This window comes from Aulonocara sp. 'chitande type north' Nkhata Bay, linkage group LG14, assembly GCF_057382095.1.
Source record: "Aulonocara sp. 'chitande type north' Nkhata Bay isolate Kocher_YH1m ecotype deep benthic linkage group LG14, A_spYH_male_GT1.1, whole genome shotgun sequence".
NCBI lineage: Eukaryota > Metazoa > Chordata > Actinopteri > Cichliformes > Cichlidae > Aulonocara > Aulonocara sp. 'chitande type north' Nkhata Bay.
In genome coordinates, this window is record NC_141357.1 from 32,531,690 (window position 1) to 32,558,814 (window position 27,125).

General features: G+C 41.7%; 1 protein-coding gene across 1 annotated transcript; it reads left to right on the top strand.

The window, feature by feature from the left end:
* The first annotated feature begins 1,023 nt into the window (after positions 1-1,023).
* foxo1a (forkhead box O1 a) lies at positions 1,024-26,423 on the top strand. Its single transcript, XM_086262133.1, has 3 exons — positions 1,024-1,988; positions 21,679-21,870; positions 22,245-26,423. The coding sequence occupies exons 1-3, from the start codon at positions 1,365-1,367 to the stop codon at positions 23,430-23,432; spliced, it is 2,004 nt and encodes a 667-aa protein (XP_086118259.1). The 5' UTR covers positions 1,024-1,364; the 3' UTR covers positions 23,433-26,423.
* The last annotated feature ends 702 nt before the right edge of the window (positions 26,424-27,125 follow it).

The window sequence follows — 27,125 nt, forward strand, 5'->3', positions numbered from 1 at the left end:
ATGAAATGATAATTAAAACTATAAAATGTGTACACAGCGCAGATTCTGTGACAAATCTAGCTTATTACCAGGTCATCCAGGGAGGCATAAGTATCAAATTAATTATGGAATCTTTTTTTGGTTAATAGTAAAGTTTAGGACGAGCTTGAGCAAACAAAAGTACCGCCTGCAGCCGACAAGCATTAAAAATAGCCCTGTTTTAGCCATCAGTGCAGCCATTTATATACTATTTATATGCTAGTACAATAAACATATGCACATATTGAATTTAAAGTAAAAGTAGCTGCGATATGTGCGAAAATACGAATATGCATCAGGTAAGTAATTCCCCTGCTCCTTGTTATCACAGCTTGCACACACAGCACATGTAAAATCTACCCATGGATTCTCAGTAATGTTCAACTAATGTGACCGTCCTCGTGGATTTTTGAGGTCTGCTTCCTGACTCACTGTGTGACTTTTGGATCTAAAACTTGCGGATGCTCGGCGGAATCCATTCATTTCTCTAATCACGTTTCCCGAGCAACAGGCAGCCACACAGCCCGCAGAGCGCGATATTTCCAGTTCAGTGCTTAAAAATGGGCATCGTCCAGTTTTAGTGTGAACCAAAAATGACCCCAGGTTATAAAGACGCTCTGATGGTGCGCCAGTGTAGACTCTGGCTGTATGTTACTACACACGCTACAATTACTCTTACAGAGTCTGTAGTCTGCTTTCAATACTAACAGAATATTTAGTTACCATTGCTCTTATTTAATCGTAAATAATGAATGATTTAGAGTTGCTAAGTTTTGACCTAAATACAGGATATTTAGGGGAAAGCAATGGATATAATTCTTCTGTAGAAATTACGTTAAAATTTAAAAAAAAAAATCTTCCACATTTGCTCTCCACAGGTTTACTTTTTTCATTTAGTCTTTCGATGCAGTTTATTGGTGCTTTTCGGCTGTCAGTCAAATGTGGGCGGTGTCAGCTGACAAATGATACTTCCAGTAAGTCCTCACAAGCTGTATGTACAACAGAGTCAACAGGCTGTACGAGGAGCAGACGGAACGTCTATAGGACTGGACAAAAACAAACCAGCGGGTCAACACACTGTGACCACGTACTCGACTTTACTTGAAAGACGTTTTAGAATCATTCTTTTAATCAGCTGATTTTTTTTTACATTTATTTTTAATTTTTTATCGACTTGGGATGTAACTTTCAGTGTTGTTTCCTGCGCCCAAGCGGAGCTCTCTTTTCCCGGTCAGTTTTATCTTGCGTTCGCTCACGTCTCCGAGGCGAAGTTGCTGCTTTTGAGGAGCGACAGGTTCGTCACAATTACATGACATTGTAACACTTTTCTCACTCACCTTTCGACCATGGCGGAAGCGCCTCAGCAGCCACACCTGGTGGAAATCGACCCGGATTTTGAACCGCTGTCGCGGCCCCGGTCGTGCACTTGGCCATTGCCCCGGCCGGAGTTTATCAACCCGGGCGACTCCAACACCTCTTCACCAGTCCCATCTGTCAAGCAGGAACCCGCCAACAACACCGAGTTCATCAACAACCTGAGCTTGCTGGAGGAGACCGAGGACTTCACAGAGCAGAAACCCATCATCCTGTGCACTGATTTCCAGTGTCAGGAGAACTGCGTCCACCAGCAAGCTCCACAGCAGCAGCAGCAACATCAGCAGCATCCGCAGCAGCAGCACCCGAACCCGCAACTCCCGCATCAGCAGCAGCAGCAGGTGCCTCTGCTCTCCACCCCGGTCGGCTCGTCGTCCTCAGCGGCCGCGGCCGCCGCTGCTGCCGCTGCCCAGAGGAAGAGCAGCTCCTCCCGGCGAAACGCATGGGGGAATATGTCATATGCAGACCTCATAACCAAAGCTATCGAAAGTTCTCCCGAGAACCGACTAACTCTCTCTCAGATTTATGACTGGATGGTGAAGAGTGTGCCTTATTTCAAGGACAAAGGAGACAGCAACAGCTCTGCAGGATGGAAGGTAACTACTTGTTTTCTTATTCTTAACTGTGTGTGTGTGTGTGTGTGTGTGTGTGTGCGTGTGCGTGCGTGCGGGTGTGTCTGATAAAGCACTTGCTTGTGGTACTTCTTGTATAAAAGGAAAAATAAAAAATGTTATTCAGTGGGGAGTTTTGGTGTGTCTGTGGGTACTTAACAGTGGGTTCACAGGGGCTTCATTGTGCTTTATGCTATGTTTTTATCTCCTGTGGTATCACTGTAATACCCCTCCAGGGATTTCTGGCTTGTCTGTGGTGTTCAATAGTCGGTTTATTGTGACTGTATAATGCATTTGGTCAGGGTTGTTTATTTTTATCATCCATAATCATTTCGAGAGTTATCATCATCTGCAGAGACTTATGCTAATACATGATTTACTCCCTATGCATACTTTTCCCCGGGATTGACAAAAAGCGTGCACAAAGAGTTGCGTAGCTGCTATGTGTTAGTCCCATTCATGCTCACATGTCCTCTTCCATTGTTATCCATCCACTTAACGACCGTTTATGTCACCATAACTTTAGGCAGTAATCTGACTTGATGATTTATATGAATATCCTAACTAAACTGAATGTTTCTTGTCCCCAAATTAATGCTTCCCTCAGAAAATGTTTTGAGTTGTGACTTAAAATCATTTAGAAAGATCTACTCTTTCAGTTTTCTTTTTTTTTTAAGGCTAAATCACAGTTTTCCATAACAGAGTGTGTGAGCACTGAATGAAGCTTTATTTATACATCTGTGTTGTAAGGAGATACCAGCATTCATGTGTCCTAGGAACTGTCCCAAACATTACGCAAGAGGGGACTTAAAATTTCTGATGTGGTGTGACAGGCCCTCCCACTGAACACTAGTGAAGGGCGTAAACCTCTCTTTGGAGACACATAGTTTCATTGGTGTCTGACAATAAATTAATGACAGTCTACTCTCACAGCAGGAAATCATATTGCGCCTGTAGCCACACAGTGGCCTCTGTTGTAGTGTTGTAGGCTGTCTGGGCTGCCGATGAAATTTAAAGCTTTTGTTTTTTTGTGTTCCCGTGTCAGCAGGATCCCATGTTTGAGTCATGTGCTGAGAGATGACACATTCAGATCAGTCACAAAGGCTAAAGAGAATTTCTTTTTTTTCCTTTGGTTTGCACTGAATCGGACTTGTAGACAGATATTTTTCCCTAATTAATCATTCACACGCGACCTGCATACTTTTGCCAAAAACTACCACAATAAACTGCCTTCCGCGTATTCATCCATTCATCTGACTTTAGTGTTTGCAGAAAGGACACAAACTCATGTTAGGCTGTCAAGTGTAGTCCTGTGAAGACAAATTAAATGAGAGTGGAAAAACCCCTCCAGTGTAGTGAAATATCCCCCAGTAAACAAAGCAGGCACTGGACAGATGTGTTGCTAGGGTGGTGATATTGTCCCAGAAGCCATTTTTCCCCTTCACTTCTTCTTTGTATGCCTTCATACTCTAAAAGGTTCCAGCTTTGTGCTGCTCTCTGGTTTTGTTGTGATTTGTAGGCAAGGTGCTTTTAACATAAAATGTGTGTTTTTTATCGGTGAGACAACAAATGAAACTTTTGAGTGCAATGTGTCGGTGTGTTTGTGAAAGAGGTTGCTTGTTGATTTCCTCCGTATTTACCATGCTTTTAAGCATGTTTTCCCAATGAGCAAGGGATGCTAGTCATCCTTAATACTCTGTAGTTTGTTTGTAAAACAAAAATCCAAATGCTGCATTTTTATGGAAATTAAAAGAAATAATCAAGTCAAGAATCTGTAGGCAGTGTGTGGTAAGCTGAAACCTCGAAGCAGAAACACCCACATGGTGTTAGTCATGTTAAGTCTCAGGTTGCAAATTATCAATAAACGCACACATAAGCATTTACTTGGTTATGTGTGCGTCATCATTAGTACTAGTACTCCAGTGACCATAAAACACACCCTTTTTCTTAGAGCAAAGCACTGTATTGTAATGTCTTTAAGAAGTTGCGTAGCAGAGACTGGATATGACAAGTGACTGACTGCAGCAGAGTTGCAGTGACACAGTCTTAATACGTCCTTGTGACTTCATTAATAAAACTAAACCAAAAAAAATCAACGTTCTCACTTTTATTGCTTCCATTTAGCGTGTGACATTTTTGCGTGTGACTGGCGGCTCAGCCACCGCTTGGGCTCACGGCTTATCCTGCCACGGTGGGGGTGTAAACTGAGTAATACTGTGGGAAAGCAAAGTGCCATTCATGGCTGCGAGGAGAGTTATTCATAAAGCTCTCCTCTCACTTCCACACAGGGGGGCCATCACACATTGTCTCTCCAAAGCAACCACACTCATGAGGTGGGATAGAGAGAAAGTATCTGTGCCAAAGACGATGATGTTTAAATATAGCGTTTGAGAGTCATGCGTTTTGGGGGGGTTTTTGTTTATTTTTTTAATTTTATTTTTACATAGAATCATCTTTTAATCCACTTAATCGGTATTTATTGTCACTGTTTCCTTTTAAAATGTGCAAAATGTCTTTTTTCTGAGACCAGGCTTTGTGATCTTCAGTCCTGCTATGTATTATCTGCCAATGGGTGAAATGACCTGTTGGAAGTATGAAAATATGTAAATTGTGTGGCAGATGTCATTCCAGAAGGACTGTAGACATACAAACAAAAGCGCTCAAGCTAAATATTGGACTGTAGTTAATCAGAGAACAACTTTGCAGCTGAAACTGTGCCTAGTCTTTAAACAACTGATTCATCACAGGGCAAAACAAATCTGCCCATTGGTTTTAACGAATAATAAATAACCATAAAAAGCTTGAGTCAACCAGCGCACCTGTCTATAATTACGAGTTTTGACAATAGAGCTATATCAGCACAAAAGCTATTAGGGAATAGCTCTAATCGGCCTCGTGTCAGTGGTGCTAAATTGCATTTTTTCTTTTCTGACTACACGAGAGACCAAACACTGATGGTCTCATATGTTAACACTTAAGTGTTAAGCACGAAAGTTTGCATAAAATCTTGAGGCAGAGCTTTTAAGATACTGCTTTGGGTAATATGCCTCATTAGTCGTTGAGCTGCGAGATGCAAGCTATTTGCAAAGTCTCCACACAACTTGTGGCCATTCATTTGAACAAAACGTGGCCATAATTTGGTGCTGAGTTACATTTGTTAACATTTGTAAAGTAGACGTGGCCATCTCGATTAAGTTAGAGTTAGGTGTGTTCAGACCATTCTGTTTCTCTCAGGTAGTCTGTTCCTGTTCCTCCCCCTACCAAAAAGAATAGATTAATCCTGAATGGCTATTGATGTAGCACTTGTATCCTTGGAGAATGACACCAGCAATTGTCGAAACAATGAGAGGCTATATTGGATGAGAGCATATCGATCAACCGGTCAGTCTGATGACTACAGCGCTGCCAAATAACTTTTGATTTTTATCCTTTGAGGTTTCATGATAATATTAAAACACTCAGAATAAGAACATATTCTGCGGCTTGTGGGTTGAAACACTGGTTGACTAAGTCGTGAACTAAGCTTTTTCATGGCCTCTGACGTAGATAGATCTCAACAACAAAAGCAAAACCCGAGTTCTTTGTTTCTAGGAAGCGTTGACTGCTCAACACCTTAAAATATTAGTTGTAATTTACCTTTGGATCAGTGTCTCAGAACCTGTTAAAGATTATTCCTCAATGTTGCTGATCTTTCAGGTAACGTGGCTCCCCTAAAGTGAACTGGTTGAAGCACGTCTCTATGATTAGAGCTATCTACTCTTAATTGTTTGACGCTGAGCTTGATTCTCAGCGCTGCTGATCCTACACAGTTGGTCGTGTCTGAACTGAGTCATGACAGCCTCCACACTTCTCAGGCCGTCTGTGACAGTGTGAATTTTGAGGACAGTTGTGCCAGGTGGGACCAGCTTGGAGAAGCTCTCAGAGTGGACTGGACATTGGCCCTGGCACAGGATGCCATCCAACAGGAAGACGAACAGATGGCACAAATGATGCATCACCAAACCTCTCTGCAGAACTGCTTATTTTTTTTCCTAATATGTCCAGTTCTCCAACAGACTGCCTAACTTAAAAAAATCATGCTCCTTAAGTCACTATAAGCATAACAATCAGGATTTCATATTGCTGCACGCACACAAACATATGCATGCATTAGGTGGGCAATATTATAAACATTATGTATGCAGACACTTGCATATATGCCAAAAGTCTGTTCTTTTGTGTATTTCTCTACTATAAGTACGTCACTACAGGATAAATATTTGCTTTTCACTGATGGAGCTGGATGGCTCAGGTACACTTTGATGTCAGTTACCAGATCAGTTTGGCCATGGGTGTTCTCTGTGCTCGATGCTCTCTTGACCTGAAATTCCTCAGCCTACGCTGGTAAACACTCCCACGGGTCTCAAAGCAAACTGTGCCGAAGCAGACAAACACGTAGGTCCGAGCAGATTGTACAGCGAGCGACACGAGGGTCATTACCATGTAAATGCACCTGTTGACTCCAATCCCTCTTACCGTCTTAGTCTTACAGTAAGCAAGGTTAGCACCACATAGGTTGTGTAGTAGTTAAGTAATCAAGGGTCATGGATCCCATGTACCTGTTTAGAGTAAAGAATAATGTAGATTGTGAAACTTCAAATAGCCCAGTTTGACAAAATAAACATTGTCACTTTTGCTTTTATGATCAGAGAAACTTATTCTGTCACAAAATGAACCTCAAAAATATCAAGACAAAAAAGAAACCCTCCATAAACTCTCTGGAACACGTGGAATCATTAACAGTGACACCTGGTTCTCTATACTACTTTTAAATTGTTGACATAAACAACGGCAAAGGATTCAAGAATTCTCTTGGAAAGCTCTACTTCTAGTTATTATCTGATACCTTTGCAAACTTGTATTGGCTAATCTTTAAATTATTAGTTTAATCTCATAAGTAGAATACGTAAATGAAACATAATGCTGTTGAAAGCACCTGAACAGATCAAGTATATTATGGAGCCTTTCAGTTAAAATTACTTGAGCTTGAACTACAGTGTGATGTAGAATATATGAGATATAACGATATGAATGAAATCTGATATTATCTTGTGTTTCAGCAGTCATGATATGACTGTAGTAAAAACTGCTCTGCACTCAAATTGCTAGTGTGTGTGAGTGTGTTTTATTCCAGTATAATATGAGCTCCAGCTCATTGCTAAAAATGGTTTAACCCAAAGCTGGTTTCTTAAAAGAAACGGATTACTGGTCTGAGAAATGTCTTTTGGTTTGCAGTATACAACGCCTTTAAGTTTAATTGATCAGTAATAGGATTTAGAGTCACATTGCACCCTTATTTAATGGTCTTAACTTTTGCAGATGATGCAGAGGTGAATCAGATTGCTGCTTGCTATCTAAAATGGATTTACCAGCAGTGTGGCTCAAAGAAAGGGAGAAGCTGAGAATTTAGGTATTCTAGCTGAGTGAGCAGAAAGCTGGTGGTGCTTTATCACCATTCACAGGCGGTTTGTTTCTCTGGGTCTGAATGTGTATTAGTAGGACAGATAGCTGGATAAAACAGCAGTCCTCCTGTGTTTGCTGGTTGGAAACAAACACACACACACACACACACACACACACACACACACACACACACACACACACACACACACACACACACACACACACACTTCTCACCCCCCTGAGGCAATCAGGGAGTCCAACCTTGGCATTGCCCCAAGACATGAGGGGCAGCTGTGTTTCTCAGGCATAGAGCTGAAGGAGCTCTCCTCACCCTCCTCCCCATTTCCTGACTGCGCCGCCTGCCTCTCCATTCCTGGTTTTCTGCCTCAGCACAAAGCGGGCCACACTTGGTGTTTTGAAGGGTTACTAACTTCCATCTCCCACCCCACTACCCGAGCCCTGCCATGGCAAACCCCCAAGGAGCTAACTGCTTACTGTCTTTAGGGGAAAATTAAGAAAAGGGAGAGAAAACACAGCAGAGGACCCAGAATGCTCTAAGTTCAGTCTGGGTGATACTTGTTAGGAGTTGCATAACAAGACATTTACTGGAATCAGGGAGCCGCAGGCCAAAGTCTGGTGCCACTGGTTAGTCAGCGGAACTGTGAGGCACTGTGTTAGAGATATGTGGGACGTTAGTCTACTGTGTGTGCGCACATAACCTGGGCCTCATAATTAAAGCCCTGCTGCTGGCAGATGCGCAGACATGATGGCAGACAGACAGGCTGACACAGGGAACATTCCAGCGCAGGCTTTTATATCTTTTTTTATTGTGGCGTGATACTCTGCCTTTCCTTTTCTCCCCAGCTGATTTTAATCCAGTATCCACTTACGACCGCCTCTCCCCTTCACTTTTTGTATCGCTTAGTGCTTTGAAGTTGTGAATCACCATAGCTGGCGCACCAGAGGTGTTAGAAAGTAGCTGTGAGTATTGATGATTGCTACCTGTTAGTCTTTAACCGTCTCTGCCTAGGACAGCAGTAATTATACCTGTTATCAGTTAACATATCAGTCATTTGACCCTTTAATTGCCCATTTTGTCAATTCAAATTGTCCTCCAAGATTCAAAGGTGACACTGGTGAAACCGAAGGCTGTTTAGAATATCTAATCCTGAAAAAGAATGACATTTATCACATTTCAAAGAGGCAGTAAATGTTTGTCCTTTTCGGTTGACGTAAGTAGATCCACTTGAGGTGGTTTTGGCTGTGCGTAGTATAGCAGCGTGATACACATGATGTGATGTAACTGTGCTCATCCTCTCAAACTTGATTGAGCAACAGTGTGAAACTAGTAGTTCCACACATTGTTTCACAATGCCATGTTTTCCTTCTGTCCTGCTCCATATTTGTTTTCTTCTGAGACCCGACATTAGCATTACCCTCTGTTGTCTTTTATTGTTAGTAAGAAACACTTTGTGATATTAAGGGGTCACCAGACTGAAATAACAAGCAATGTGGTGCAACGTTGCTGTCAAATGATTTTTGGATGTTTAAATCTGCACGTGGAGCACGTGTGTTTTTATTTAGGAGTTAAGTAATTCTGTTTCTATCGCATCACATCCTTTTAACCTCACATGAGTATCAACAATTGATCCTACGTGGAGCTTCTCTCTGCATTCACGTCTGTCTGTCTCAGTCCAACAGCCTTTACAGTTTGCTGCTCTCTGTAAAGCAGAAAAAAAGCAACATTTTTAAGTGTTTGGGTTGGCAAGATGTTCCAGATGGTCTGGCAAAAACTATGCAGCCAGGAATGAGCCTATAATGAGAAATTTTACTGAAAAACTTGAGAAAAAATAATCCTTCCTCAATGCATTTTATGACAGTAAGTGCAACTTTTGAATGTGAATCTACACCTACACCGGTTGGAAATGATGTTTTTGTCCTCAGTTAGTGACGTAGCCAGGACCACAACTGGTAACTTATTGCTAAGTTACTTACAGAGCCTTTATCTCGCTGGAAAGGAAACTGGAAAACCCCATAAAGAGCCCCTTTCATTTCGTGATTTCAAACAAATCATGCCAAATGTGTACACGGCTGTTTCCACCGCCTCAGACACTGGCATGACAGAGCTCCGCAGCACTCCTGCCAGAGTTTTGTTTTGTCAGTTCTTTTTCTGGCTGAGGACCAGATCATTCAGGAGAGAGATCACTCAGTGATTGTAGTGTCCAGTAACTGTGAGTAAGTAGAAGTGATATACAAAAGATACCAGTAAATACTAGAGCTTCATTCAGCCTTACAGAGGAGTGGCGCCCACGCAGGTTGCTTTACGCTAGAGTTGAAAATATGAAGTTGACATCCAGTGTCGTTGTCAGGTAAACAGTCATTTAGGATGAGTCAGAATGTTTTGTTTTTAAGATTATGGGTTTGGTAGTAGCAAGACAAAACCACGTGATCTTTTTTTCCCTCTTCTTTTCACAACTTCTCACCAGTCAGGAAAATTGAAAAAAATCCTCTGTGGGGTTACCATTAAGACCTCAGCATTGTTTTATGGTGTGAGAAGAGGAACTGTGGTATGGATTAAAAAAAATTTCACCGTAGAAATAAGAAGTGAAAACCCACGGTGCTTCTTCACACTTGCAAATTTCGCATCCCGTCCGTTTCTCATAGCTTATATATGAGTGTGAACTAGCTACAGACACACAAGGAGTGAACAGAGCAACACTTTAATGGGAAGGCTCACTGCTGAGGGCCCCAAACCACAGGCATTACCCAGACCCACATTGTTGTGCAATTCCTGCCCTGAAGCGATTATGCACGGTGCCTGTCAGGCTGGACTGGTATTATCACACCATCACACATCCATTTTGGCTTTCTGTCACATACATGAACACTCGTTGGAACTGTACAGCTGGCTGACATGGGTGGAAATTAAAATCTACACTAAAATCAGAAGTGCTGTTATGACTGTACATCTGAAGGCAGGTTTCCCGCTTCTTTGTCATAGGAACATAGGTTATTTCAAGGCCAAAGAGCACAAACCTATAACTGAACTGCCTTTGGGAGTGTTCCCTTTAGATTTGCATTGGTGTTGCAACATTGTTGCACTTTTGTCTGTTTTGTATAGAAAGGCCTTTGTCTGATCAAGTGCTTATGGGTGCAGTGGGTAGGGCAGTGGTTACTTGACCTTAACTGGAACTGGATTAAAACCTGAAATGTACCAACCAAACCCTATCAAAGAAGGATATCAGTTTGTCATTGTTGGCTTATGTGAGAGGTGCAAAATGCGTTTTCTCCTGTAACTGCCTGTATAAATAGCACGTCGTACGTCTGCTCAAAATAAACATCAGTGTTTTTTGCGCTTTTTTTGGTGGAGGTGAATATTGCTGTGCAGTCTGTGGGTAACATCTCTGCCTCCTAGTGCGGCTCAGCTTTCAGGGTTGCTGTGTTGGATTCTGGGAAATTTTGCCGTGTAAGTCGGGCCAATTTGATGTGTAATGACATGTCGACACATTCTGCTGTCAGTGATTCATTCATACTGTGGTTGATGTGATTGACAAGCAAGTTTTCATTGAAAAGAAAATGGTTTGTTTACAACACCGGCATTTGTTAGCAATTCAGAAGCGTTTTTGTTGTTTTAAAGAGGGAGCCATTGGGAAAATGGTGGGAAATGTTACGATGCTCTATGAATCAAAAGAGAGAATCCTTCCTTTGTCGTCTTTCACCATCGACCTGCTTTTGTGATATTTTGCGCTGTACTAATATTGACGCTTTAATACTAATTGTTTGGCATACATGTCTTAGGCAGTTATTAATTTCCCCATCACTCTAAAAAGTCTGAATTGCACAATCTGCTTTGTGCAAACATTAGACTCTCAGAAAAAGTGATTAATGTATTGTTGCATAAACTTAAAGTAATAAAAGGCAGCAATGATATTATGTCAGCTGGCTGCCGTAACTATGGAAAAATAATGTTTTTTTCTAGAAACTCTTATCTCTGCTAACCTTTCTTTTTAAGAGGTGCAAACTTCAGCCTCAGACTGACAGGAAGTGGGTGGTTTGAAAACACTACAAGGTATGCAACACGGATAGTGATGTCATCAGGAGAGGAAGCAACACTGAGAATGACGCCAGATTCAGTGGCTTCTTCCTCTTCCAGCGTTTCCTTCATTTTTCTCCTTTCTTCCGCACTGCTCAGTGCTTGGAAGTGAGTCAGTGTTATTGCTGATTATCCTTCAACACAAACTTTTTACATGTTCTTTTCAAATACTTAAATGTCGTGGTTTGTTGTGGTTTAGACTTAATATAATAATAGACACAGTATAAATGTTGACTTGCCCTGACCTGTACCGATGCCAGCTTTTTAATGATCGCCATGACTGAGTCCAGCCTAAGCTGACTTAATGTCATACTTGCCATCTCTCGCTGTACCTAACAGTGTGGGACACATCAGTCTAGTTTCACTTTATACCTCATGAGAAAACAGAGCCCTTCACAAACTCTCGTTCTTTAACTCTATCTGTGGTTACCTCTGCTGTCTTCACAATGCTTTTATATAGCATAAGAAGATGCTGATATTGAAAGTATACAGTGTGTGTCTTTTAGTGGTCTCTCTGGTTTAATTTTCAGAAAAGATGGAAATAACTTTTAAGATAACCATGAAAATATTTGGCTGCTTTGGTGTCTTCTTAAAGTTGCATTGTTACAGTTTTTGCATTCCTGCTCCATTTGCATACTGTATGTGTTTATATGTTTTTTTCATATGTGTCACTGTAATTTCCTTTTTAAAGTGAGTCCATTAAAACCCACTTTGTGACAAAAAGAATAACTGTTCCAGCGCATCTTTTAAGGTTTTTTTTAGCAATTTCCTTTCTCTGAAAACAGTCACTCGTGAATCACGCCAATTTTAGAACTAGAAAACAGGTAAGTGCATTACAGATGTACAGAGTCTGATTGATGTGCATATTGTTTTGTTTTGTTTTAGATTTTGTGTATAAAGCTAAAACAAGAAAAGCTATCAGGACCTGCGTTTTTCACCGTTAAACTGTGATCAGTTAAAAACATGTTAACGAACTGTAGTCAGCTATGTGTTCGGTACAGCAACTACATTTTCTCGACGATGGAAAGAGATCTAAGAAAAAGTTTAAAAGACTGCTACTGTGACTTTAGTTTCAGCCTAAGATGGTAGCAGTGATTTCCCACAGTAACAGTGCTGACATTATGCTCTCTTTTGCACTCTTGAAGTGTTAACCTCCAAGTGATGTCCTTTAATTTTGGTGACATTTTTAGTGCGTAACAGGAATCTCCCTGCTGCTTCAGAAGGTTACTTTTGAGAAGAGACAGTGTTCAGACAGTGTGGGCGGTCATTTTTTTTCTCAGATTTTCTGCTGATGTTTGAATTTTAGCAGATGTAGCTTTTTTTTTTTTCTCCTTCCACATATTGCTAAATCTTCTGAGCGGAGACTCCAGTCCAATGTATTTGTATGCAGCCATTTTCTTAAAGACATCTTAGAAATGTATCAGTGCTTTACAGTCTGATTATGCACCACTAAGGAGACCTGTGGTAATGAGAAATCCTCTCAACTATGTCACTGACTTGAGATTTTCCACTGGAAGCCATAAAATAGCTTTGGGATATCCCTGTGTTTGCTAGTTTGAACTGGGGTAAGAAGCATATAAATATAACCCCCAAAACACTTCCCCCACCCCCTGTCAATCCAGTGGTGGGCCAGGCCCATGGAGGCAGGTCACCAAACAGGCACCCAGCAGTGGTCCACACACTGCATCTTTATCCATGCAGAGCAGGCAGCAGCCCAGCCCAGTAGTTGTGCCGATCAGAGGCAAAAAATATCCTCGCTCCACAGACACTGCTTTGTGCATTTACAGACTCGCATTGTGTTGCACATAGCAACACATGCACATATTTTAGCATGGTAAGCTTAGCCAGCACAACCTAGTCCCTGTCTATACACATGAGCAGCATGCTGCACAAGCCCGAGTCAAGAAATTAACGAGCACAAGAGAGAGCACAACATGTAAACAGAAAGCTGCCATTGCTCTTTTTGCTGCGTCATTATTTTCAAAGTGTCTTATGCCCATAAATGTCACCTAGACCCCCATCAAGTGTTGCTGCCAAGATTTATGTTGGATTTCTGCATCCTTTGAAATAATGGAATTGAGAATGCATGCTCGACTGTGCTCGTTCGATTGTTAGAGTATATAGTTTAAAGTTTGGTCACTCACTCAGATATTCCGCAAAGTTATCTTTGGAGTAATTTGTCCAAATATGAGGCCTGTCCAAAGTAGAGGAAATGATAGATGATATGTTATTCTCTCACCAAGCTATGTGTGTTTGGCTCCTTAATGAGAGCAAATCCTAAGTGGGGAACTGCTTCTTAAATGTGCAGTAAGAGTTTTATCCACCATTGTGATCCTGTTGGAAAAGCCTACCTGGATAAGGCTCCACTCTTTCCTTTTTCCTCTTGTTTTGTGCAGTCAGACGGGAAAGTTGTGATTAGGAAGTTGTGGCTCTTGAACCCACTGTTTTCTCCAGCTGGTCCATTGCTTTTGTACCTACCAGGGTCTCATTTTGCGGTGTTTTGCATATAAACCAGAAGAATCAGTATCAGGACTGGCCAGCGCTTCCTGTGCGGATACAATGCAGCAGGAAGTTCACTAATAGCCACTCTGCCACTCATCTCACTCGCCACTTGTCTCACACTATCGGACGGTGATGAAAGATCCTCGAGTGTCAGTAGCTTTGCAGTTTCTGCCTCTATGCACAAAACCACTCACAGACTATTTATCATTTGTCTGCAGCGTCTGAGATCGATCAACCTTCAACTTAACCAATCACCATCCACTCGGGCTTCCAAGCTCTGTATATGTGCGTGTGTGTGTGTGTGTGTGTCTGGACGAAGGGGGGTGGTTGCATTAAGATTGCTCGCAAAGGATTGAGAAAAGGCGATCCTGCCAAAAGGCGTCAGTAAATACATTTGCAGACAGATTTTCTCCTGCGTGACTCGCGTTTTCTGCCTTTCCTTCTCCACTTTACGACATTCATATAAGTCAGCATCTGACAATGACCATTTTGAAGAGGTACTTTCCTGGAAGACATAGAGTGCTACTTGGACTCATAGAACTCTAAAGTGAATTTGAGGAGCTGCACACTGAGTGCTCTGTCTATTGGCCTTCTCACTCAGCTCTCTTTGCCAAATTGATTTATTGAAAGTTGACGTCAACGGGTGAGCAAGGGACTGTTCTTGCTGCAACATGAGTCTGCGATCAGCTGTGGCAAGTAGCATGCATGCATGATGTCCCTGGGGAGCAAGTGAAAAGGACAAGGGAGGAATAGAAGACTAGGAAGGGGGTAGGATGTTGGGAGAGGGCAAAAAAGAAGCTATTTCTAGCTAGAACCTTATCCTGGGGTCAATTTCCATTTTTAATCTGAGACTCGTTTTTTTTTTTTTTTTTTAACTGAATTGTGGCAAGATGGATTTCCTTTTATATCGCTAGCAACAGTAACACGTTTGTGCTTTCCTTAGCTAGTTTGACCTAAGGTGTTGTGCCGTGCCACTTGCTGCTATGCAAAATAAATGGCAACAATCATTTCCTTTTCCTTAGAATATGTTTTCTTTTTTAAAAAGATGCTATAAATAATGAACCCAGTTCTAAGGCTTTACATTTCCTGTGCCCTGCTTTTTATTTCCACTGCCTTTTATAATCATCGCTTTATTGACTTTAGTAAATAGGTCAGTGATTATCACTGGTCAATTCAATATTGGTGCTGAAGATAACATATCAAACTGCAAATACATGAAGTCATCACGGTCTGGTCAGATTGCTCTGCAAATGTGGCAATGTGAGTTTGTATTGGTTTATTGTTGTATATGTGTGTAAGACAGAGACAAACAAATTCATTGTAAGTAGCTTGACAATTTGGGCAAAAATATTATCATATTTTTATCATCTTGATGTAAAGAATGGTCTTAATATGCATGTAATAGCTGGAATGAAACTCATTCACTGTGTTTGTTAGACCTTAAACGAGAAGACTTAAGAAGGAGCCTCCAAAATTTTAGGTTCAAGGAGTAATAGCTGACTTGGTTTAGAACTAAATCCTAAATGAATCCAATGGTGTAAACTATTCAGCACCTTAACAGAGCACCAAAACAACCACAAAGTATTACATACAACTAAATGTCTTGATAATATGCAAAGACATAGATAATGAGCTATGAGCCCAATTCTTAGGAGAGATGTGGCTGAAAAGGAAGACACAAGCATTCGATGCTGCTAAGTGGGTCATTTTGGGGACTGCAGGTTTTCTTTCTTGTACTCATGGGATGGTAACATCCCCCTTTGGAATGGTGGGAAAAATTATCTTGCGGCAGATATTGCTCTAGTGTTTATAGTTTTAGAAATCGAAACTATTTCCAGATGCTGCGAGACCACTCTTTACCACAGATACTGATGTCTGACTCTCCATTTTCACTTTGTTCCGTCTCCATGCTCTACTTTGACTGTGAGGATAAGGTTAAGCAACCCAAAACGAGCATTTATCGGTTTGATGATTGGCCCCTGCAGTGAAAAGTCTAGTCCTCCGTTCACAGGCCTCCTGCTCAGCGAAGTGAGCTATAGCAACCCAGTTTTTAAACACTTAAAAGTATTTTTCAATGATAATGATCAAGATCACTTAATTGCATAATACTAGATGGGACAAAATATAACCTTAGTAATTTATTTTCTGATATTTTAACAGTTAAAAAAAGTGATTATGAAGATGAAAAATCCTTGCATTGTTTGGAAATTTGTGACAATATTTGAGATACTTTTGGAAAAGCCTTTTGTAGGGAATGTGGCTTTTATATGCACATAAGGAAACACTGATCAGTTACAACTAGAGTAGAAATCTCCCCAGGTATTAGATGCCACCCCACCCATTCAAAGACAAAACCAAAACAAGAAAACCCAGAAACAAAACAAAAAAACAAAACAAATGAGTCAGACTCTGGACGAAAGAGTGCTAAGTGTGTCTGACACAGAGTGGAGAAAGTTATCGCAAGTATATATTTAGATGACTTCATCACAGCAAGCGAGAGTTCATTCGGTTTGTTGACCCATCACCTCACCTAGAGCTGTGTTCTCAACCCCATCCTGTTGTTAAGCGGGCAGACATGCTAAGCTGGTGTTAGGCTAATAGCTGGTTTACACATTTTCTGTCTTGACCATATTTCTCGCCCTTTGCCAGACTCAGCACAAGGCTCCAGACGTGACCCAGCTGCAGCTTTTAGGGCTACTTATCTTGGTGGTTTGAAATTGTGCGCATACTCTATAGGTTGTCGTCTCACGCACAGGTGCAGACATTACACATACAATAGGTAGTTACAGTGAAGAGCTCCTCTTAAGGCTGAAAATTGCGTAACAAAAGGTGAAAATGCACGGTAAGGACAGCACCGTTTCTCTAATGAGTTCAGTGGAAATAGTGCATGGAAACCACATTTTCACTTTCATGTGTTCCGTATCTCTGGTAAATGTGTGTGAAGCTATAGCTGCTGCGTGTGAGATCATAGATGCTGCACGCTTTCAGTCAGTGAGGTGGGAGCAATGTTGCACTTTATACGTGTAGCTATATGGCCTTTGCAGCTGAGGTTTCACTTGCGGGTTTACATTATTCAAAGCAGCACTGCATGTAGGTGGTGTTGCGCTCTTCTGGGGATTTTTTCATTAGACAAGTTGACATTTGAACGACTCGGAGAGCTTCCAGCACATTGGTCAATCGGAAACACCTGTGTGGCACAGTGTCTAGATTTTTGCAGGTATTTGGCTGCAGTTTGCAAGTAGAAGGAGAGGTAAGCAAGCAGGCTGAGAATAGGATAGGTAGGCAACAAAAGAGCAGAAATGGAAACAAGATAAAGAGGGGAGAGAATACTGGAAAAGAAGAGATGAAAGGAGTAGGAAAGAGCAGACAAGGCGAGAGGAAGAGGACATTGAGGACAGAAGCAAAGGGAGGGTGATGTACCGAACAGTGTGGCCTTTCAGTAGTGCTGCCAGAGAAGGAGTTTTTAAATCAGCACAGTTTGTTCTTTACTGATCCAAGCCCACTCTGTCACACAGCTCCTCTTTCTGCATTTCTCAACAGCCTACATTCAAAACACATTCTCCTGGACTCAAACCGCCCAGACAGCCACGCTGCAGCCTCTTGCCGAGTCGTGACGTATTCAGTCATGTAATTCAGTTTCAGCAGTCACACGACAACGTGAACTTTGCTTTCGTTTAATGACTGTGGTGTGACATCAGACATCAGGGATTATCGCCTGTTGTCAAACATAAACTCTTTTGGCAGCGGGTTTCGGGGAGGCGATTTTTGCGGTGTCCACTTGGCTCACGACTTCACATTCCATGCCTTTTTCTCTGCTTACTGACCGCCATGTTTCCTGTGAGACAGGAAGTCAGCTCTGCTTCCTGTCACAGTCCTCTTTCATGTGGTCACTTCCTTGTGTTTTGCCAGTACGGCTGTGCAGTGTTGACCGTGAATGGAGGTGGTGCTCCTCACGGCGAGCTCGGGAACAACGGAGAGAAGGCTACAGTGTGTGCGCGCATGTGTATTTCAGTCAACATTTATTATGATTACTCACTGCAAAGAAGATTTCCGCTCTTGTTAACTGTATATTAATTTCAAGCACATGTTAATGTGTTAGCATTGTAAGTGCAGATGGTGGGGTTTTTTGTGTGTGTGTGGCAAGAAACGGAATGTTCTGCTTTTGAAATGACAAAGTGTTATTGTCAAATTTTCATGCAACATAAGATAGGACCGTCCTCCAGCGACAGTAATCAAGAGTTCACTTCTGCGAAATTATGGGTTTTGTAACCTTGCTGAGGAATGTTGATTGTGATGGCTGCCTGGCTGGGAATCCTGCCTTTACTGTTTCCTAAGAGATACTAACAAGTTGGCTGTGATTACAATTGAACTTTGCACACAGTGATTAGCTGGAATGTTTAGATTCCTGTGTACTGCAGCCAGAGATAAACCAGTGTCGCATTCAGTCAGAGGACCCCACAGCCACCCCTCCCCTACACACACACATGGACACACACACCTAAAAAAAACGCATACTTTTAATTAAAAAGATATTAACAAGAAAGAAATAATACTTGCCTGGTCTTAAAGAAGAAAGGCTTCATAATTATGAGAGCAAAGGGATTTCCATTTGTACATCTGCATTTCTGTCTTAGTGGATCACTGTGTGCGTGTCTGTTTGTTCCCAATAGCGTGTGTTTAAAACCAATATATCACTGGTTGCAGCGGAGTGAGCTACAAAATCAAAACCATACTGTGCTGCTGTTTGTCCTACTGCCATTCCACTAAAAACATGAGCTGGCACTCTCTCGCACACACACTCGCGCACACACACAAACACAGTGTGAGACGAGGCTTTTCCACTGGCCCCACCAGACGCACTCAGCCACACTCCCCACACGGCACACCAAGTTCTGCCGAGTTCTGGCATTTCCCATCAGAGCAGCTTTTATGACCCTTTGCTGGTACTCCCTGCCTTGCATCAATATTTTTAAACTGGGTTTTAAAATGTTTTGGATTATTACACCCCGCGTTCTAACCGTGACATTTGACAAAGCAGAAACCTGGGTCACTAAAGTAAGAGACTTTAGCTGTGACTTTCTACTTTCTGTCACCGGGATGATATAGGGCTGCAACAGGACATCCCGGCGTCGATGCACACATTGCGTTCATTCCTTGTCCCAGCAGAGCTGAAATCAGCAGCACTCGTCGCAGTCATGGGAAAGAGAGGCTCATGACCAGACATTACTCCTTGAGTTTTGTCATAGCTACCGATGTGCAGGAGGGGGAGGAGGGGGAGAAAAGCATTTACTTGGAGAATCACGGAAGGGCTGTCACGTACCTCAGATCGTGCAAACTAAACCACAACTATTGGCTGAAGCAGTTGGGTCATTTGATTCAGAGGTAATTACATTTATTGTGAAGCACCAGTGTTCATGCAGGCCCTCATGTGCCCTACAGGCTCAAGTCCTCCAGTGAGGAGGGGAAAGAGGGAAAAGTACGACACGGAACAGAAGATGTTGAAGGAAAATAAAGGACAGGGAAATAAAATATGGCGTGTTTTTTCTGAAGTTATCTGTTTTCCAATTAACATATCCAGCAACATTTATGTTATTTAAAAAAGAATCACTTCATAATGAAGCGAGTCCAGCTGTGATGGGGGAATCATACTTGTCCTGCGACTAATGTATTTTATGGCTCTAACGGTTTGAGAAAATAATCAAATTATGACTTTGCAATTTCATGAGGATGAACTCAGTCTGGGCTTCAGAGGTTGACCCATATTACCATCTCAGCGTTTGATCATTCTTTTTGTTTCAGTCTTGCAAGCATCTCAGCTTTCGCCAAAATGACCAAAAACCTTTAGTCTTTGAACCTTTTAACAACAGATAAAGACTATTGTGTGTTTCCTGCACTGTCTAAATATACATGAAAATTGGTCAAATTAGCCGGCTGACACTTGAAAAAGTGTCACATGCTTACACTTATCATTTTTACATGTGACTATGCTCAATTGCAATCCAATAGGTGATGCTGAGGCTGTAGAAAGCAAAGGACAGGTACCACTGAAACAATAGTAAGCAGGTACTACATGCTGCTTTGCAACAGGGATCATTGATAGTGATAGTCTGCTGAAAGAAACCAGTAATAGTGGCAAAGCAGAGGAAAATGCATGAAATGATAAACCTAAAATAAGCAACTGTGTAGATTGACAATGAGAAGACTGAAATACTGCAAATCCTCTAGACTGTATTAATATTTAGTCCTGCAGTCATCACCCCAGAGATCTTTAATAACTGGAATACTTTTAAAATATTAGCCAGAACTTAATTTAGACCCCGAGTTCCTCCAAGGGTTACCAGTCAGATCTGTAGTGCACTTTAATTACAGAAAAGCGACAATATGAGTCGTTTGTTTGTTTGTTTGTTTCATATCATTGTAAACTAAATGCTATGAAATCACATGTGCACTTTTTCAGTATTTCTCCAACAGATAAATTTCAATGCTGAGAAAGTCCTGTATCTCTTATTTTAAAGAAATAAAAATCACTAGCAATAAAAACTGTGTAATAGATTATACTGGTTGTAGATTTTAGTGTCCAGACTCCAAAGGGATGGTAGAAATGAGGAGAAGCGGAGGTGAAGGCAGAGCAGAGGGCAGACTGTGAACCAGATGTGAAGCGGTGACTCACAGCAGGAACAGCCTTGATGACGTTAGACACCATGCATGCTAAGCTGTGTGTGTGTGCCGGGAGTTTTAGCTTTTCTTCCAAAACAACAAGCTTTACGCATGCACAGTAATGTCTGGACAAGGCTCATTACTTCATGTTAAGACCTGGACAGAAAATGATGCAGAGCCTAGAGACTATAAATTATCATCTGAGGTTAAATGGTCACTTCAGTGACAGCTTAGGCTGATGTAGAGTTTTAAAATCATTACGGGCTGAACAGCAAATTAACTCTGTGATGTTGAAGAGCCAAGCGTCCCAGTGCACTTCCAACTTCCAATAAGGCAGGGGCGACGTGCTGTCTTACTCTCTGCGCTGTGCTTAGCAGACATTTGTTCAATATTCTCGCTCTTTTGTTTGCTCTGTTTTAACAACGCTTCACTAGCTTCCTGCACAAAAATTAGTTTTTCCACTGGTGGTGTCACTAAGCAACGTTAGAGCGCAGCATAAGTGTGTCTGTAAGGAGGAAAGATTAGTCTATTTCCTCCCTTTGATTTTGAACTGGTTTAAACAAGACACATAGTTAGGAGGAATGTGGTATAATAGCGTTTTACAATAGGCCCTTCTGTTTTTGTGAGGGAAAGCCCGCACCTACAGTGAATTTGGAGAAAAGAGTGTCTGCAGTTTAATCCCCGCTCTGTTTAGGATATTGCTCATGGAGTAAACTTACTGACATCTATTGTCTGTTTGCTTGTGCACATGTGTTTTTTGAATAGCGAGCGGCATTAGATTGTTGAGTGACATTAAAATCTCCGCTTTCTCCTTGTAAGTCGGCTGTAAAGGTGAGCGTGTTTTTACAAAGGACCACCTGTACAGATGGATTTGCACTTGTATGATGAATCAGATCTGAGGTGTTGTCGGAAAAGGGCATGCTTAAAACCCTCTGTTTGTCCGCTGCTCACCCAGCTTTTCTCTTTCTCCCTCTGCTCCAGAACTCCATTAGACACAACCTGTCCCTCCACAGCCGCTTTATTCGAGTGCAGAATGAGGGGACGGGCAAGAGCTCATGGTGGATGCTAAACCCGGAGGGCGGGAAGAGCGGCAAGTCCCCGCGACGCAGGGCAGCCTCCATGGACAACAACAGCAAGTTCACCAAGAGCAGAGGAAGAGCAGCAAAGAAAAAGGTAACTCATGCTTGCGAGGTCAGAAAGAATTCTTTATTGATTTACATACTGATTTTACTGATTTTTTTTCAATACTTGTTTACTCACTGTGTATGCAATGTGTACAGTACCTTGAGATAATGTGTTAATCTGCCATAGTTTAAATAAAGGTTAATTGAAGCTGATTAACATGAAAAATATGCTATTGATTGAAAAGTAAAGTCACATTCTTCATGTCTTTAACTTTGTTCTTATATTACAATATATGGACACTGACAGCTTAGTAATAGTCAGCCCTGTGTTCAATGGTTTCTGCCTCACTTACAAACTTAAACTGACGTCTCTGGCATGCATAATATTACTGGTTCACTGACAGTCTTCCTGTCTCCCCTCAGCTGTCCCTGCAGGGCGGCCCTGATGGAGGTGCAGACAGCCCAGGCTCCTACTCCAAGTGGCCTGGCAGCCCCAACTCCCACAGCAATGATGACTATGATGCATGGAACAGCTTCAGGCCTCGGACCAGCTCCAACGCCAGCACTCTTAGCGGTCGCCTCTCGCCCTTTGTGCCTGAGGATGACCTTGGAGAGGCAGACGTGCATATGGGCTACCCCGGAGCCCCCGGGGCCAAGATGACAGGCACGCTGCCCAGTCTCACAGAGATGACAGGCTCTCTGGGACACAGTTCTGAGAATGTCATGGAGAACCTCCTGGACAACCTGAACTTGCTCTCTCCAAATAACTCTCAGGTTGGAGGAGGGGCGACAACCCCTGGCTCCTCCCAGTCCTCCCCTTCTCCAATGATGCAGCCGAGCCCTGGGTACCCCTCTTACAGCTCGCCCAGCATGGCTTCCCAGTCTCAGCAGGAATACCACAAGTGTGTGTATGGCCAAGCAGGAATGAACAGCCTGTCATCTATGCCACTGCAGACACTGTCAGAGAATAAATCCAGCTTCGGGCCCAGTATGAGCCAGTACTGCAGCACCGCAGGGCTTCTGAAGGAACTGTTGACATCAGATACGGACCAGCACGGGGAGCTAATGCCATCAGTGGACACTGTTGTGTCTCAGTCCAGCGGAGGCTGTATGCTGCCACCATACAACAGCAGCCAGCATGCGGCCAAACTCATGGGAGGAGGAAGCAGTCATCCACATGGTCTCCCTCACACTCATCCCCACAATGTGCACAGCCCAGCCTCAGCCACATCATCGGCTATGAATGGCCGTTTGCTCATGACCTTGAACTACAGCGGGGGCGCCGCACGTTTACCGACAGCCAAAAGCCAGATGCAGATGCCTTATGACCTCTCTGCCCACCTCGGCGGGGGAGGCATGCCCGGCGGCTTCTGTCCTCTTAACACCAACAGATACGGTCGACCGGGATTGTCAGCACCCTCGCATCAAGAAAAACTGCCCAGTGACCTGGATGACATGTCCATTGAGAAGTTTGAGTTTGACATGGAGACAGTCCTCCATGACACTCTAATGGACGGGGACTCATTGGACTTCAACTTTGAGCCAGTGGTGACCCAACAAGGTTTCCCACATGGGGTGAAGACCACCACGCATAGCTGGGTATCAGGTTAGAGACTGTGATTCACAAAAAAGTTCTTTCTACTTAAATTCCCGTTGCTGACATGGTCACAATCAGAACTGACATCGGACTAAAAATGTATCTGAAGATACATTCCTCATCTGGACATAACCTGCAGTCACTGTTCCACCATCATTTCTGTTTCAAAAAATACTTCTCAGATCACTGCAGCAGACTTGACCGGTCCTGATCTGCTGAGGACAAATGACCACCAGAGTTCTTGAAGGTGACGTCAGGATTATTTTCTGAAATAAGTCAGTGCAAACTAAGTGCCAAACGTTTTGCCTTAACATATGAGCCAAACTGAAACACACGTCTCTGGTTTACTATACAGTAGTTGTAATCTTTGCAGACAATACTGCCAACTACAGTACCATCTCATCATGGTCATCTGCAGAAGCAGCAGCAGAGCAGTCTGTTTAAGAAGTTAAACTCACACCAAGCTGTTTACTGTGTCACATCAATCAAGATTTTTGTAATGGTGATCGATTACTGCTGCGGAGAAATCAAAGAAGGTAATCTGGCGAATGGGTTATGTTGACAGACATGATTTAAAACAAGAAAAAAAAAGAGAGATCTTTCTCAACGGATCCTTGAGTGATGTTACATAAAAACTTACTTCTTGAATGTAGATATTGTAATCATACAGTTTGTGAAATCATTTCTTGTCATGTATTTTTCACAATTGTAAATAGTGTTTACAGAATGGAAGCAAAAATCGAGGCAGCAGAAATGAGCCCCACAGAGAAAACTGGATCAGACTCTTTTCAACCGTGCTAAGTGGACAGATCTGCGCTTGAGATCAATCGGGCTGTAAAATGAAAACACGCGTTTTGATTTCTTGTAAATACATTAAGAATGTCTATTAAAAATGATGCAGTTAGATGTTTACTAGATTCAGCATAAATTATTTGTGGTTAATAGAGATTTATGCTGGTGCATAACCTGCACTCAGACATGAGAATTGTTCTGGGTCATTCGTCACTCTGAACCTTAATACCACAGGGGCCTATTTATTGTGCCTAACAAAGTAAATTTAGACTGCAGGCTTGAAGGGTTTTATATTGTAAATGTCTACGGTCCATACGATACTCAAATCCAGCAGTCTTGAAGAACGGTGAACTCTTTCTTGTCAGTTTCCTACTTTGACTTTTCTTTAGAAGTCGGGAAGAAATAAGTGACTGTAAATTGTTATTGTTATGGTTTCCTGAACACTTTTCGGCGCTGTGAATGTTACGAGGTCAAGACGGTTTGGATAAAAGATATTCTCAGCGCTACTGTTGTTTTCACACCAAGGCTGCATAACACCTGCAGAAGATGCCGCCAGTAACCAGCCTGTGCCCTGCTCAGTTTCACAACTTTTTTGTATTTTCTTCTGTGTCTTAAAAGGTTACTGTGACTGATTTAGATAGCACAGCGTCCAAAAGAGCCCTCTCATGCTGTCAGTAGGAACAGCCTTACTGCTTTCACTGCCCCTCCTACCTCTACATATCATCGTGTCCTTCTAAACATTTGATATTATGGTATCACGTGACTTGATAGCGCAAATTATCATTTCCGTAACAGGTCTGTTTTAAATTATTGTTCGTTTTCCAAGCAAACTGCCACTAAGTGTTACGTGTCTGATTCTTTATCTCAGCTTGTATATTTGCATTTTCAAACGGTCGTTTCCCAGTCGTTGCTGTTCTAGCGACAAACTTTTCAGCCCGTCGTTGACTTTTATTAAGCAGAATCAAAAGTAATACTCAAGATTATATCTGTAAACATAATTGGTTCTCGTAAAATTGACTGGTTAGGTGGCAGAGAGACAAAGGCAAAAACTGAAAGTCACCTATTTACATTAGTCTTGATGTTATGATGGAGAAACCGCACACAGCAGCAGGCGATCCTGTGTCGCTAATGAATTTACCTTCAGCCACAAGTGAAGGTTCTTGAATTAGTTTAAAGTTTTCTCTGGTTGAAATGAAAACCTGCAAACTCCAAACCAGCAAATGATCCGACTCCAGTGACGTAGATTTTTTTCTTTTCTTTTTTTGAAGCCAGGGAGTAAGCAAGTTTATGTAGAGTCAAATTAAATGCTTAACATTTCAAAAGGCAGAGGAGCCAATATAGAAGCTGCTTTTGGGCTTTATTGCCAGGTGTTGCCTTTTCTTATCCAAACATGCCATAATGTACTATAGCCAAATTTGCCTTTGAAGTCAAAGTGATATATTTAGCATTTTTATCATGTTATGTGTTCAGAACTATATATATATATATATATATATAAACATATATATATTTGTGCCGGTCACTCAAGTCAGGATAAACTGTAATGAATCCACATAGGTTCACTCTAAAAGTTAAAGAGTTGTACTAAGTAAATTATATCTTTACATTTTTAAATGATTTAATCTATGCATTGTATTCTTTAATTTTATGTTGCTATTGTTCTATTTTCCTTTTCTTTGAACTTTTAACAGAGATATTTTATTGTAACATAGTGCTGTGAGATGTTATGGTGTTGTCAAGACTCTATGTTTCAGATAGTCTATGGGGAAAAAAATGAAGTTTATTTAGAAAATAGAAAATGCAGTGATTGATATGTTAAGCTTTTGTAAACTGACAATGTTGTTTTTATTGTATTCAGCTACAGTTTTTAGAAAATGGCATCAAAAAGCAAATTAATGAAAAAAAATGTCAAAGATTTATCGCATTTTTAAAATGAAACACACAATATTTATTCATTAGAGAAGTCCTGCTCAAAATGCAGATCCTGGACCAATTCAGATATTGCACTTTCACTTGTATATTTAATAACTAAGGGCTCCTCGTAACAAGAGGAAGAGTTCCTATTACATATTTTAAATGAAAATCTGTTACATTTACCTTGAGCAGGTATACAGGAATAAATTGGAATTGTGCTGTGTGATATGCAATCAATACAAATATGTAACATGTTCAATATTAATGTATTAAAACCTAAATAAATGTACTTATGTGTAAAGGATGTGTCATATTTGTCATTCGTCAATATATATTCATATAAGAGAGTCTTCATGCAACTCTTTACAGTCCCACGAAAAACAACGTACACCCCAATATCCAGATGCTTTTAGACGCTTTACCGGTTTCTCAAATCACTGTGGGGGGATTTTGGACCACTCTTCTTCACAACATTACTTCAGTTCATTGAGGTTTGCAGGCATTTGTTTATGCCCAGCTCTCCTGAGAACTCGGTGCAGCGCTAAAGTCGGGTTGAGGTCTGACCCAATTTCAGCCAAGCTTTAGATGTCGGAGGGATGGCCTCACATTTGACTCAAGAATACTTAGACTATTTCATGGTCGACTCGATGACTGCACCATGCCTAGGTTCACTAGGGGGACCAAATCGTTACCCCATCCACTACTGTGCCTAAAATTTGTTTGTTCTGAAAACATGGTGCTGTGCATTATGGCCACACATCTCTGCTTTGGTTGTTCCATCGTTCCAAAAGTGTTGTGGTTTGTTCAGATGCAACGTTGCAAAGCTTTCTCCTTGTAACCCTTGCAAACAAGCCATACTTATTCAGGCATTTTCAAAACGTGGCGTCATGAACATTACCATGATGACTCAGCCTTACGGATGCTGAGATGTAGCTCTTAAGTATTTTGGAAATTCTTGGAGCATTACATTGTCTGATTGTAAATTTGATAGGATGTCCGCT

Coding starts and splice junctions, on each gene's coding strand:
- foxo1a (XM_086262133.1), top strand. CDS start 1,365: ATGGCGGAAGCGCCTCAGCAGCCACACCTGGTGGAAATCGACCCGGAT. Junction 1,989..21,678: donor ACAGCTCTGCAGGATGGAAG/GTAACTACTTGT, acceptor CCTCTGCTCCAG/AACTCCATTAGACACAACCT. Junction 21,871..22,244: donor GAAGAGCAGCAAAGAAAAAG/GTAACTCATGCT, acceptor GTCTCCCCTCAG/CTGTCCCTGCAGGGCGGCCC.